Below are 16,047 nucleotides of genomic sequence, written 5' to 3' on the forward strand. Positions count from 1 at the left end.
TTTGATTTCATTGACATATTGCTCATTATAATGACAACGAATTTGACTAACAGCTAAATAGATTAAGTGTAACTATGTTAAGGCGCAACATACCTACGTGCCGTACGCCATGTTGGAATGCACAAAAATTGGCAACTTTCTACTTTTGCCATACGAAAAGTGCGGCGAAAAGGACAACTGCTTAAAGAGGAACAATTTTGTATAACACAAATTTTTATCAATGGTGGTTTTTATTATATCAAATTAAATGCAAAAAATAAATGGATTTAAATTAATTGAGTGGCTCGGATTTGCTATAATGTAACATGGGCATTTTTAGCCAAACTATAATGACTTACATATACATATATTGAAACTTGGTGGAGATGATTGGGAGTAGTTCAGGAACAACCTGTAATAACTCCTAATTATTCCGTAAATAATGGTTTGGTAATTATTTGGGCTGAGATTTGCAATAATGTCTATTGGGCAATTTTTGGCAAACTATAATGTCTTTATTAATGAAACTTGGTGGAGATATTAGTGAGGTGTTAAGGAACACTCTTTATAACTCCAAATTATTCGGGAAATAATAATAATTTCGTAATTATTTGCCTTCAAAGTGCCCTTCGAGAACTTCACTATAATTTGCCACATTACACTAAGGGAGAATGGGGAGTTGTGAGACGGGGTTTGTTTTTGGACCCGTATTACTCAAAATCTTAATATTCTGCATATGTCAACGATGGAATCTTTAGTCAATGAATACTGGAAGCTATTCGTATGGCCTATTTAACAAAACTACAATTTTCCTTAAAATTAAAATTGTATATAATCATATAAAATATAATACAAAATACAAAAATGTGGGGAGTTGTGAGACACCATGGTTTAAATCAATAAAAATGACTTATTTTAGTTGTTAGTTCTTTATTAAGATGAAAAATAGAAAAGAAAAGACAATTGTTATAAAAAAGTGTATAAAAAATGCAATGCCATCAATCTGATGATTCGCAGTGAGAACATGTATAATAACCAGTTCGTAAATTGGCACACTTTAGGTGCACAGCTCGATCGCATACATTGCAATGAATGGAGTTGTTTCTGCTTAACTTTTTCGGCATTTGCAGAAAATTTTCATGATATATTATATTTGTATATATGATAATGCATGAATATTGCGAGGTACTTATGACAGATGCATTAAAACGTCGAAAAAAACGGTGTCTCACAACTCCCCACATTTGTTGTCTTACAACTCCCCAAATCGTTTTTGTTTATAAATGGCCGCGTAGTCATAAACATATCGAACGTTCATGCCCAAGTGAATGTGTAAATTCAAAGCTAATAGGACAATTAACAATTTGTATATATTAACATTTGCAATTCGCTTCAACAACTGGTCGAATGTATCGCAAAACAAATGATGAACAAAACTTACCGAGAAGTTCCAAAACACAGTAACTGGAGAGACGCGTCGAATGCGTGTAAATATGACCAATGCTAGCTGAAAAGTGAGATCGCATCGAGAACACTTGTTGACACTTAAAATCGAATGTAAACAAATGAATAATGCCGAACGGTAACAATGTCTCACAACTCCCCATTCTCCCCTATATATTTTTTAACACTTCACTAAAATTCACCAAATATACTCTCACACGCGTGTTTTTGCTTATTTTTATCCTTATATTCGAATTACTTTTATTAAAATTAAATGCAAATGCATTTGTCCATACAAACACTTTCCAATTTTAAACGCGAATAAGAAGAAGATTGGAATGACAACAGTATGGTGTTGCCGGATGCCTGCAAATGAAAATAAAAAAATGAACAAAAATGAATTATTTCAGTTCAGTGTTGATGATGGCGATACAGGGTCCAGCACTCGAGGTGTAACCAGGGCCAAAAATTTAGTTTGGAAAATTACTTTTATTCAATTCAAAGCGAGAAATGTTTGAAAATACAAAATTAAGAATTAATTTACTTTTGCACGATATGACCACCTTTTGCCTTGACTATGGCCTTGAAACGGTCCAGAAACGAGTCGCAAGCTACCAGAATGTAACTTGCAGATATTTTGGCCCTATTTTTTCAGTGACTCAAGACTGGTGAATCTCTTAGTTCGGGCCTTGCTCTCCCAAATAGCTCAAAGAGAATAATCCATCAGATTCGCACCTGGTGAATTTGAGAGCCATTGTGTGGTTGTTTTGAAGTTCGGAACTTTGTTTTTTAGCCTCTCTTGGCTCACTCGAGCTTTGTGAGACGGTGTCGAGTCCTGCTGAAACGTCTATGGTCTCTCAGTGAAAAAGGTTTGTCTGCCCACGGCTTCAAAGCAACGTCCAGAATACTTTCCCGATAATATTTCGCATTTACCTTGATGCCAGGCTCGATGAAAACGAGTGGAGAGCGCCCATCTGCGGTTACAGCTGCCCAAACCATTACCTGTGGCGGGTGCTGTCTCCTGGTGGCCAATCGATGACTCCAATTCCCAACCATTGGCGTCAAGCTTTCTGTGTGAAGCGCCTCTAAATAGGCTGAACTTCCCCTCCCACTAGTGATGTATTTCAAAATTTTGTTCCACAAATGCAGTGCCCCAAATCAGAATACCTTTTTCGAGAGACGCTATTATAAGTTATTTCAAGGCAGAAATCCATACGGAAGTATGTCATTGGCTGGGGAGATGTGATTACAAAAAAATATATTTATGGTTTATGTCCACAGCGGGATTTGAACCCAAGAGGTACCTGTTAACAATATGTTACGCACAAAAACACTCCACTGCAACACTGCAATTACCGCAAATACATATCTAAACATTTCTGAAAAGGTATTTTAATACCAACTTATAATAGGAACTTTATTACAGAAAAATATGTGAAAATAATTCAAATTCAGTGGGGAATCGGGATCAGTCATTCGCACTAAGTTATGTTTATTATTTTTATTTTTACATTTTTCAAACTTCTTTATTCACACATACATATGTATGTATGCAAGTGTGTAAATGCATGAAATATTCTTTATCTACTCATAGACTTGTGAAGAGGTTGCAATGAGGGTTTAGCAAAGGGATCCACTATCGCGGCAAGATATTGATTTACACTATCGAATAAACCGCTCACCAGGTACAGAATGGAAAGGCAAAACTTTCAGTAAATATACAACTTACAAATACACGATAAATAATATAAATAAACATAGTTATAATTGCATTCATATGTGCAGGGTGATCCAAATAGAAGTGTCTTTTCGCATGGTTTCCTCACGAACTGAAAGAAACGCATTTAACGCAACGCATGCACAACTGCGATTTGCTAAAGAAACTTAATGAAAATGATCCATTTATAAAACGACTCATAAATGGCGATGAAAAATGGGTTGTTTACAGCAATATCAGGCGGAAAAGATCGTGGAGCAGGCCAGGTGAACCAACTCAAACAACATCATAAGCTGAGATTCATCAAAAGAAGGTTTTGCTATCAGTTTGGTGGCATTACAAAGGAATTGTCTACTTTGAACTCTTACCACCCAACCGAATGCTCAATTCTGATATCTACATTGAAGAACTAACGAAATTGAACAATGCAGTTGAAGAAAAGCGGCCCGAATTGTCAAATCAAAAAGGTTTTGTATTCCATCAGGACAATGCAAGGCCACACACATCTATGGCCACTCGGCAAAAATTATTGCAGCTTGGTTTGGATGTTTTGCCACATCCACCATATAGTCCTGATCTTGCACCATCTGATCTTTACCTAACTCCTTAAATGGTAAAAATTTCAATAATGATGATGATGTCAAATCGTACCCGATGCAGTTTTTTGCTAATAAAAACCAGAAGTTTAATGAACGTGGGGGGATTATGATGCTGCCTGAAAGATGGCAAAAGGTCATTGATTCAAATGGGCAATACATTACAGAATAAAGTTATTTAGTTCCATGGAAAAATTGTCTTTGATTTTCTAAAAAAAAATCCCCAATTACTTAGTTGCTAACCCAATACAATGGAAACCGGTTTTCCAAGCGTTTTTATAAAAAAAAAAATAATAATTGGCGCATACACTTCTGTTAGGTGTTTGGCCGAGCTCCCAAGCGTTTTTATATTGTACTTTCTTTTATTTTACAACGATTTTTTGGGCAAAGGGTAAGTACTCCTTCGATCGAATTCTTTCTGCTCTTCAACACCATGTTAATTGTATTTTTTAGTTATTTAATTTTTTATTAGCTTTGAGGCTTAGAAATGGAATGCCCGGGTGTCATAGGCGAGTGAGTCTACAGCACGAAAATGGTTTACAAAAATGGCGACTTTAACGTCGTTGACACGTTCCGCAATAGGAGACCTTCTGAAATCGATGAAGAACGTCTCACATCACTTTTGAAGGAGAATAGTCGCCAAACCAAAGTCGTGAATTGGCGGAAAAAATAGACTGCGATCCTAAAACGATTCTGAACCTCCTTCATTCAATGCGATTTACCAAAAATTGGGAGCCCGGGTGCCTCACGAGCTCAACGAAAAAAAACATAGAACGTCGCCTACAAATTGCTACTCAGCATCTCGCCCGCCAGCTAGCAACTCGCGGTCATAAACAGCGCCGAGAGTCAAACCGGATCTTAATCCAAAGAAGATCACGAAATGTATTTGGTGGAACTGGGATGGCATGGACCCCTGGGAAAAGCTGGAAAAGAATGACACACGGCCAGCTACACCGCGTGACTGGCGACTGACAAGACCTGACCGACATTGTCAAGCCACACATTTCATTTTTTCTCCTTGTTCACTCCTCTCAGGAGCATAGGGCCTCGATAAGACTCTTCCATCGTACACGGTTCTGTGCTGTTGTTTTTACATCGTCCCAAGAGATGTCGGCATCTGTTAGCTCGCACAGCATTGACCTTCTCCAAATGTTTTCGGGTTCTAGTCCAGTCCCAACACCGTGATGCTATCTGGTGCTTTTCTTAGTGTGTGACCTATCCATCGCCATGTTTTGCGTTTGATTTGCCTAAGAATGGGTTCGTAGTTTGTTAATCTCCACAGCGCGTTCTTAAACCACACTACTTCACGACAACGCCAGGCCTCATGTTGCACAAGTCGTCAAAACCGCACTCCAAGAGTTCAAATGGGAGATCCTTCAGCATCCGCCTTATTTTCCGGACCTTTCACCGACCGATTGCCATCTTTTCTGCTCTCTGTCAAACCATATGAAGAGCGTTCGATCTCTAAGTTTGATATGGAAAATGCTACGCAACCGCAGACTTGAAGTGAATGAAACTAAAAAAATCCCCATAACAAATCATAGGTGGAAAAAATATTTCACAAACTTATATTCTACCGAATCAGAAGCCGAACTAACTATTCCAAACACTGCAAGGTAAGGTTAGGTTGAAGCGCTTGTCCTGTGGCACACACTCAGGCTCATAGCCCAATGTGATGCCGCGTGGGGAGCTTTCCCTATTCCTCCTAAAACCAGTGTGTGCTTTTCAAAAATTTTAGAAAGTCTCCTATTTATGCAGAACTGAGATCTTCCAATTCGTTAAAAAATTGACTGCCTAGAATAGTAAATCTCCGTCTGGATAGAGCAGGACAGTGGCACAGTAGGTGCGAGATTGTCTTTTCCTCGTCCTCATCAAGATAACTTCTATAGAAGTCATGTGCTTGCACACCCATCCTTTGGGCGCGCCTACCAATGCAAAAATGGTCAAATTGCATAGAACCAAGTCGAAGATTCGGCTCTTCAGATAAAGTATAGGAAATCACCTGGCTTTTTGATGTCGGAAATCGAACCCCGTGATCTCGATAACATTTAGTTGCAACAAGAGCCGGACGACGCTACTTGCCATACAGCCCTTGAAACAATAGATTTACTGCGTCGTCGCTTCGCTGAACAATTAATTTCTCGTCTCGGACCAGTGGATGACCACCAAGATCATGTGACATCACACCTTTGAACTTTTATTTGTGGGGGTATGTAAAGTCTAAATGCATTGTGGATAAACCACCTTCAAAGGAGGCATTGGAATCAAAAATTACTAGAGTTACTCACGAGATACCGACCGAAGTCCTCCAGCGAGTCATTCAAAATTGGTATTTATGGATGATCGAATTAGGGTGCAGTTGTGGCTAACATTTGAAAGGGATTATTTTTAAGAAAAAAATGCAATGAATAGGTCTACACAAAAATAGTAAAGATTGCCCAATCAATTTGAGTTTTCGTTGTTTTATTTCAATTTAAAATCCGACACTTTTGCCCTATTCCTTTTTCTAACCATAATAGAACAAAACCGATTGACTTTTGTACATTTTACTCCATTCTAAAAAAGATACTTCAATATAGGCCACCCTGTACATATTGTATTGGTGTTTATATTCTCCAATTGTGTGTAGATAAGTAATTTGGTATTTGTAGTGGCAAATTCGCCAATTGTAATTGGGGGATTCATAGGGCATTTCATTATTTTGACGCCAGTTTAATTGGAATTGTGAGCGTCCGAATTGTGAAATTAAAAAAAATTAACAGTTTTAGTTCTGCATATGCCCTCGATGACATTATGTGTGAAGTTTATATGTATTCTCCAGAAAATGGCTGCCTAGGCTCCGCTCTAATGGCGCAGTGGACAACTTTTGGATGACAGTGATAGCGGCTTCTTTCACATCTTCAAAGAAAAGGCCGCTAATATCGTCGCCCCAAAATCAATACCAGATAGGCACTCTTTCTGAGTGTAGAGACACCTGATAAATCGCCAGTGGATTTTCGCTACTTTATATTTACCTCTACCAAAATAATCGCTAATAACCGTCGCTTGAGTGCAGCTATTAACAAACCGTTCATTTTATATGTACGAATAACTTCTATTGCTGCTTGAGTTGCATTTTAATTTCAAACGAAAATATTTATAGATATGGCGCGAGGAGGGCTTTATGAATTCCCCGAATGTATTTATAGTTGGGCCACTCGATTGCTACGATTTTAGTTCATTTTACGCCGTGAAGTAGAATAGTTCGCAATGAGTTTGGCCGGAAAAGTTGTAATAGTAACGGGAGCAAGTTCAGGTATTGGTGCTACCACAGCCGAAGCATTCGCCAAACACGGAGCCAAAGTGGTGTTGGTAGGACGAAATGAAACTAATTTGAAAGCCGCTGAGGCAGCCTGTAAAGCAGCCAACAACAAAGTCCAACTATTGTCTATCATTGCTGATGTAACGGTAGATGCGGAGCGCATTATAAAAACAACTATAGATAAATTCGGTCAACTGGATGTGTTGGTCAATAATGCTGGTATAGCTGAGCCGGGGCATATATTGGACATTGACGTGGAGCAATTCGATAGAATTTTGAATACCAACTTGCGTTCAGTTTTTCTTCTCACCAAATTCGCCGCACCTCATCTCGTTAAAACCCAAGGCAACATTGTAAATGTGTCCAGTGTCGCAGGTTTGCGTTCGTTTCCGAATTTGTCCAGCTACTGTACCTCCAAGGCAGCTCTTGATCAGTTTACCAGATGTATTGCTTTGGATTTGGCAGCGAAAAACGTACGTGTAAATTCCGTAAATCCTGGTGTGATAGTGACCGATATTCATAGACGTATGGGCATGTCGGAAGAGGAATATGCGAAATATTTGGAACATAGCAAAGGAACGCACGCTCTAGGTCGTGTTGGCTCTACGAAGGAGGTGGCCGATGCTATTATCTTTTTTGCCAGTGACACTGCCAGCTTTATAACGGGAGCTACTTTGCCCATCGATGGAGGCAAACACGCAATGTGCCCGCGTTAATTTGTGCATTTATCTGTGGAATGCTCTATTTTCTAATATTACAGCATTATAAACGTACTATATTTGCGTGTAAAAAATATATTAAATTGCATTATGAATTGTAAGTTTAATTGGCTAAAATTTTTATGTGATTTATATTTTTATAGCCACTCACAAACTTTTGTAGCCCAAATATAAAAAATAAAATAAACAAAGAAAACGAATGATAATTGCGTCCATAAATATTACTTTACACATACTTACATTCACAGCTACATATGTGCTTATGGGCGAGTGTCTCTCCCACTCAGCAAATTAGCAATTCAGTTCTAACGATGCGCTAATGTCATTACGCCATTTAGTTTACATTTTAATATTTGCTAGGAGGGGAAAAGAAGAGATCGAGCAATAGAAGCAATTCACAGAGAACGTTAATTTATAGAAAAGCCTCACCTTCTCTGCAATGCAGGCATAATTTGTTCCGTACCTATTCAAATTAAACGGATATTTATTACGTAAAGACCTGGTAAGGGAGGAAAAGTTAATAATTTCTAAAAGAGAAGAACAGTCAATTTCACACTGGAAAATATTAAACAAAAAAGACAACAACAAAATTGATTTTCCAGGGATGTATATGGTGGGACATGGTCAGAGATGGTCAGCGAAGAGAGAGCATACCTAAGAAAGGCTTTTCGGGCTCATTCAATTCTATCAAGAGAGAATTGATGGTAAGATCGCCAAATAAAAACGGCGTATTCCAATGGGCATAGAATGGAAAAACAGGTAAATAACAAATTAAGAGTTTAAGCGTCTGCAAAAATCGAGCTATGCCTACTTATAAAACCAAGTACACTTTAGATAGAATAAAGTTTATATGATTAAAAAATGTATAACATTCATCAAAAACCACCCCCAGATCTTTGATTTCTTCAACGATGCCATAACAGGTACGACTGATGTTAGTTATTTTTGAATGCATGAGTTGCTTAATATTAAGCGATAATCGAATGCAAAATATCTCAAATATATTCCATCAAAATTTCACTTTAATCGGAGCAAAATTGAGAAGCTTATGAGCATTTGAGCGCCTGTTGCTTCAGTTCAGTCCAGGTTTCTATACCTGCTCGGCTTTAAAGCGTTTTTTTTTTTTGCAATGTATCGTTTTGAAATGTTGCACAGTATTTATTATGAAAAATTTAAAAATCGAAAAACAATTCTCCCAGGGCTACCTCCGAAAATATCTGCTTTGCAACAAATGCATTTTGTTTTTGTTATTTCAAATGATTCTGTTGTGCGTTGTGATGCACACTGCAAAACAACCTTTCTTTGCAATGAAAATTTAGAAAAATTTTTGGAAAATGTTGTTGCATTATTATAGGGAGATTGACTAAATAAACTAACAATATCTGCATAGTATAGCCAAAATGATGCCTGTACTTACATATGTACATATGTACCTGTGTATGCCAAGACAAGCAATTAAATGATCTGTGTAAGTATTTATTTGAGAAAATCAGTCTGCTGGGCCATAATGAATTCCATTCACCAGACGTGTAATGTAGAGCAATTAATACATGATTTGTTGTTTTGATTGGCAGTAATTAATGTATACACATACACATACATACTTGTTTGTATACATATACTAGCGATCCGCCCCGACTTCGCATGCGTATAAAATGTATAACCTATGTCACTCATTGAAAAAATAATTCAAATTAATCCAGTAGTTTTGATTTATTCATTACGGCCCGTGGCACGCACGCGTTAAATTTGGATTAAAACAATCCGCCTTTCCCTATACCATCAAGATTTCCTGCTATGTTTGGAATATCTAAATTCATATTCTACACTTTTACATACATATTTTACATTTCTACCTACATATTTATTTTATTTTTCCAACAATTAATTGCCATATTACAGGATGCCTTTATAAAGAGTGGTGAAATTTCAAGGGCCGGTGTTGATTTTGAATAAAATACAATTTTTTTTAAGAAATTATTGTCATTTCTCTTATATTATATTATATATATATATTATAATATTGGTATAGCTCAATTACGTATATGTCTCGGCGGCACACCTCAATCCGATGGTCCAAATTGTCGATGACGCTGAGGCATAATTGAGGTTCTATGCCGTTAATGTGCCGAATCATCTCATCCTTTCGCTCTGGAATTGTTGCTAGCTTATCGACGTACACATTTTCTTTCAAATAACCCCAAAGAAAGAAGTCAAACGGTGTCAAATCACATGATCTTGGCGTCCAATTGACATCGGCGCGACGTGAGATTATTCGGCCATCAAATTTTTCGCGCAAAAGAGCCATTGTTTCGTTAGCTGCGTGATAAGCGGCACCGTTCTGTTGAAACCACATATCGTCCACATCCATATCTTGCAATTCGGGTCATAAAAAGTTCGTTATCATCTCACGATAGCGAACAGTATTCACAGTAACTGCCTGACCGGCCTCATTTTGGAAAAAATACGGCCCAATGATGCCGCCGGCTCATAAACCGCACCAAACAGTCACTCTTTGTGGGTGCATTGGTTTTTTGGCAATCGCTCTTGGAATATCATTCGCCCAAAGGCGGCAATTCTGCTTATTGACGAATCCACTGAGGTGAAATTGTGCCTCATCACTGAAGATGAAGTGCGCGATATGCATTTTGATTTGAACGCCCGTTTTCATAATAAGCCTGAATAACTTTAACGCGTTGCTCGATTATGTATCGTTCCATGATTCAAATTGAGTTAGTCTGAAATTAAAAAATGTCAAATGAAATGTAGAAAAAAAAAACTTGAGATGTGAGCCATGACGCCTTGCGATTTTTTCTGTAAATATCGAGGTCCACCTGTGAATGATGAAGGTAGTATAACCAACTGCCCAATGCCGTTGCGGTGTTCATTCGCCTGTAAAGCATCCTGAAGATACTTAAAGAACGTAATTTTCGACTCTCAATTTAGTTTCATTATTACGGATGTAGGCCAATCTCTCAGATTCAATTTTCACATATTGACCTACCAAATATTGGTTTGTTAACATTCCATATCTAAGCAAAGTGTTGAAATTGTTACGTCTTGTCATTATACGGTAGCAATAGCAGTTCATGCATGACACTGTTTTACGCAGAGCTGTACCACCGATTGGCCCAGCTTGAGAAATATTAATGGCATAACCATTTTCTCCACGATATAGCATCAAAGGATATTGTAAGCTGTCATAAGATCTGTGTAACTCTGAAATCTTTTGCAAGTTATCATCACGACTATGCAATACAAAATCTCCTTTGTCAAATTGCTGTCCAGCTATTACCACTGCTACTTCACTCGTGGAAGGTGTATTGTACTCGTATAGTCTTCTGTGTTCTCCAACAGGAACTTTATTTGAATGGATTACGACATTAAAGTCAAGAGTATCTGCTGGAACTCTCTCAATCGCATTTTTTTTTTTTTTTTTTTTTTTGTTTTGAAGACATACATTAAGCAATATTTGTAGAATAACTTAAAGTAGCAGCTAGAGAATTTCAGTCGTTTATGGGATGCACCCAGTGGTACAACCCATTTCATATTTTCCCACTAAAAGAGGAGATATGTGATGGATTTTCTTTTGAGTCGGGTGAAAGCAATGGGATTTGCTATCATTTCGGTTTTAAGGAGTTAGAGTGAGCTAAGAGAATGGGATTGTGGGATCTTGCATATTTCTCTATTTCTTGCACAACAGTGGATATTTGGAGGTCACGGTGTATTTGCGAGTTTATTATATAGTAGGGTGAGTTGGTGATCATTCTTAATGATCGCAGTTTTGAAAGACTGTATGTAGCAATTATGAGAATGTAACACATCTTGGAGAGATCTAATCAAATCTCTATCAATTGGCTGTGCAACACTTGAACACCGCGTAGATGCTTATGTATCTGGATCTGCAATAAAATATATTTGCAAAAATTTGTGATCATCGGGTCGCTGTGGTAGCAAGCTCCCAGCTAAGTGGTACACTTGCCCTTGAATTTTAAATGTAGGCATGAACCCACGCTCAACGACTTCTTCTACCTCTTAATTGGTGCGATAACCGCTAACGCGATTTTGGCTGAATTTAACAAAGCGCGCCAGTCGTTTCTTTCTCGTGCTAACCGGCGCCAATTGGACACACCAAGTGAAGCCAAGTCCTTCTCCATCTGATCTTTCCAACGCAGAGGAAGCCTTCCTCTTCCTCTACTACCACCAGCTGATACCGCATCGAATACTTTCAAAGCCGGAGCGTTTGTATCCATTCGGTCGACATGACCCAGCCAACGTAGCCGCTGGATCTTTATTTGCTGCGCTATATCTATATCGTCGTAAAGCTCATACAGCTCATCGTTCCATCGCCTGCGATATTCGCCGTTTCCAACGTGCAAAGGTCCAAAAATCTTACGCAGAATCTTTCTCTCAAACACTCCAAGCGTCGCTTCAACGGATGATGTCATCGTCCAAGCTTCTGCGCTATACGTTAGGACGGGCATGATGAGAGTCTTCTAGAGTGTTAGTTTTGTTCGTCGAGAGGACGCTCAACGACTTGCCTACTCTTAAAAGAGGTAATTTGAAATGCGTTATTATAATGGCGTATATTGCGCATGAATTGTGTGGATTTCTGATGATCCCCCGTAATGGTTAATGGTAGTAAATCGTTAAGGTATGGGCCTTTAGCACTGCGACCATATTGATCTATTGTGCACCCTATGCTGTCTATTGACTGTTAAGTATGCTTATGAATTGTACCAGCTCCTTCTGAGGGAGTGATTGAAGGTCTTCATCTATAAGCATGAACTTGTTTATAAACTTTTCCCTTCTATGCTTCAACGCCGGACATTCGATGATGAGATATTATATAGACTCCTCGTCTTCGCAGCAAAATCTGCAGGTGCTGGTGTTAGTTATGCCTAATTTATGTACATAAGTGTTTGTTGCAGGTGAAGTGACCCGTGAGGGCGCCTGTGAGAGTGCGAATGCTCTTTTTGTTTAACGTGAGGGCCATGTTAGCTCTTTTAGCATTGAAACTTAAGAACTTTTTGGAGTGTCTAAGACCCTCTACGTTGTTCCAATGCTGATTTATTAGAGTTTTGGCCCAGTATTTTACTTTTTGTTTTAGGCGGTTTTTGTTAAATCCAAACATGGGACTAGGTCCGATGAAATTTACATCTGCCCCTTTTTGGCTTGAAAGTCTGCCTTTTCGTTGCCGTCATATCCCTCATGTCCTGGTACCCAAATTAATGAGACATTGTTTTTGGATGCCAGGTTATTGAGTGCCTTGTGGCATTCTAAGAGAGTTTTTGAGTTGTAGGTATAGCTATCTAAAGCTTTTAGAACTGACTGGCTGTCCGAGAGTATTTTGATCTTTACTCTCTTGTGGTTTCTACGTTGCATGATGTTTGCTGCTTTCATTATTGCGTATAATTCCGCTTGGAAGATGGTGGTGTCCCTGGTGAGAGTGATTGATTTGTGGATTCTGGGCCACACTACTCCTGCTCCTACACCATAAGGTGTTTTTAATCCATCAGAGTACCATTTTTGTGAATTATCATTCATCCATTTTGGGTTCGTTTTCCACTGGATCCTCTCAGGAAAGGTAACTGTGTATCCTTTTGTGAAACAGAGGGTTGGGTCAATGTGGTCTGAAACTTGAGCCATGCTTATGGTGTTTTTGACTTTATTTAGGATACTTAGGTGACCGGTGAGGTTGCCTAATTTGAAATTTTCTTTCATGTGTAGCATGAGTGCTTGCGTAGCGGCTTCCTCTTGAATTGCTGTATGAAGTGGTGGGAGATTAAGGAGTACTTCCATGCCAGCTGTTAGATGCCATGTAGTTCTCATAGCACCTGTGATGCATAGGCAAGCAAGCCTTTGTACTTTTCCCAGTTTGGTTACCGCTGTTTTTTGAATAGATTTGCTCCACCATACTAGTGCCCCATACAGTATGATTGGTCTAACCATTGGGGTGTATATCCAGAGGACCATACTAGTGCTGAGGCCCCAGGATCTCCCTAGTAATTGTTTGGTTGTCCACAATGATTCCGTGGCTTTTTTTTTTTGATATATTATTTATATATGACTCCCAAGTGAGTTTTTTATCTACGGTTAAACGTAGATACTTGACCTCTGCCTTTAATTCTATCACTGTTTCATTTATTTTCAATATAGGAAACTCCAACTTTCTTTTCTGCTCCCTCTATGTCCATAAAGGAACAGAGGGCTATTTCTTTCTGATTTAGAGCCTTTTCTATATTGACAACGAGTGTGTGCAGTGCTGTGACTGTGGATTTCCCTTGTTGGTAAGCAAATTGATCCCCCGTAAGAAGAGAGTGAAGGAATTCAGGTGGAAATAAAAATAAATTTACTTACATATTTATAAAAAGTTCAATCAAATGCTTCAAGACCATTTGCTTTTGTGATAGCATAATTTTTGCTGGCTAAAATTTCTCCAGCACAAAATGAGCGTCTCTCTCGCATCGAACTTGTGACTTTGCTCTGTCACGCTTACTTGCAAAAATTTGCCATAATCATTACAAATTTTTGAGAAATCGAACGCAGCTTTTATCTTATCACGAAGCTTACATGAATTTTAAATTGAATCCGCAAACTCGCTAATCTTTATTTAAAGTTCTGCCTTGGCGGGCTATATTTCAGTTCGTCCATCACCGTGAAGTAGAATAGTTCGAAATGAGTTTAACCGGAAAAGTTGTTATTGTGACGGGAGCAAGTTCAGGTATTCCACAGCAGAGGAATTCGCCAAACACGGAGCCAAAGTGGTTTTGGTCGGACGAAATGAAACTAATTTGAAGGCCACTGAGGCAGCCTGTAAAGCAGCCAACAACAAAGTCGAACTATTGTCCATCATTGCTGATGTAACGGTAGATGCGGAGCGCATTATAAAAACAACTATAGACAAATTTGGACAACTGGATGTGTTGGTCAATAATGCCGGTATAGCTGAGGCTGGTGACATATTGGGCATTGATGTTGAGCAATTCGATAGAGTTTTGAATACCAACTTGCGGTCAGTTTTTCTTCTCACCAAATTCGCCGCACCTCATCTCGTTAAAACCCAAGGCAACATTGTAAATGTGTCCAGTGTCGCAGGTTTGCGTTCGTTTCCGGGTGTATCCTGCTATTGCACCTCTAAGGCAGCTCTTGATCAGTTTACCAGATGTATTGCTTTGGATTTGGCAGCGAAAAACGTACGTGTGAATTCCGTAAATCCTGGTGTGATAGTGACCAATATTGCTAGACATATGGGCATGTCGGAAGAGGATTACGCGAAATATTTGGAACATAGCAAAGGAACGCACGCTCTAGGTCGTGTTGGCTCTACGAAGGAGGTGGCCGATGCTATTATCTTTCTTGCCAGTGACACTGCCAGCTTTATAACGGGAGCTACTTTGCCCATCGATGGAGGCAAACATGCAATGTGCCGGCGTTAATTTGTGCATTTATCTGTGGAATGCTCTATTCTCTAATATCGCTGTATTATAAGAATACTATGTTTGTGTGTAAAAGGAATTATATTATAAAGTGGGAGTTTAATTGGCTAAAATTTGTGTGTGACTTGTATTTTTACAGCTATTCACAAATTTGTGTAGTTCAAATATAAGAAAAAAAAAAACAGCCGCACTATGTGCGCATATTTGAAGTGAAACTTCTTAATTTCTGGATTGAATTTAAATAATTTAATGAGGATTGAAATGATTTTTTATAAAATGTCATACAATAATAGTGGATAATATTATTATTAATAATATTTCTGAAATTTGTATATAAGTCGGCGCTTCAATAGTCTGTATATTTCGTATTGATAGTGGATATAATCGGTTTGTGGTAACTGGGATATATACATATGTACATCGAGTTTGTCAAGAATATCTTTACATAGTAAAGAATAATTTAAAATTTCAGCTTTGATCGAGAATTCCAGCAACAAATAAAAAAGCAAGCAAAAAATTTATACACACATTCCATTACTGTACTTATCTACGACTATTAGGCGCCAACAGTTATTAAATAAACACACGCATTACAAAAACAACAACAAAAAAAGATCTTTACACTATTTTAAAAGTGTCTAAGTTTAAATCTGTTCATAACTGATGAAAACAACAAAAAATGCAGTTATTTTCCGCGAATTCCATTCATTTGGGTTTTTTTCGCAAATGGAATGGAATGTGAAAGGTGTAAGAAATTATTTAGTTATACTATAAAGTGATTGTCTTCAGTGCTGCAAGAGATCTCAGATTTGAATAAAAAAATGCCAGGAAAACGAGTTTCAAAAAATATTAT

General features: G+C 38.2%; 1 protein-coding gene and 1 pseudogene across 1 annotated transcript; both read left to right on the plus strand.

Annotated features, from left to right (window-relative positions):
• Positions 1–6,931: 6,931 nt before the first annotated feature.
• LOC128857122 (3-oxoacyl-[acyl-carrier-protein] reductase FabG-like) lies at positions 6,932–7,955 on the plus strand. The gene has a single exon (XM_054092700.1). It carries the CDS (start codon positions 6,985–6,987, stop codon positions 7,750–7,752), a length of 768 nt encoding a protein of 255 aa, XP_053948675.1. The 5' UTR covers positions 6,932–6,984; the 3' UTR covers positions 7,753–7,955.
• Positions 7,956–14,433: 6,478 nt separating this feature from the next.
• Positions 14,434–15,439, plus strand: LOC128856303 (3-oxoacyl-[acyl-carrier-protein] reductase FabG-like; annotated as a pseudogene).
• Positions 15,440–16,047: the final 608 nt, after the last annotated feature.

Source organism: Anastrepha ludens, chromosome 3 (assembly GCF_028408465.1).
Source record: "Anastrepha ludens isolate Willacy chromosome 3, idAnaLude1.1, whole genome shotgun sequence".
Taxonomy (NCBI): Eukaryota; Metazoa; Arthropoda; class Insecta; order Diptera; family Tephritidae; genus Anastrepha; species Anastrepha ludens.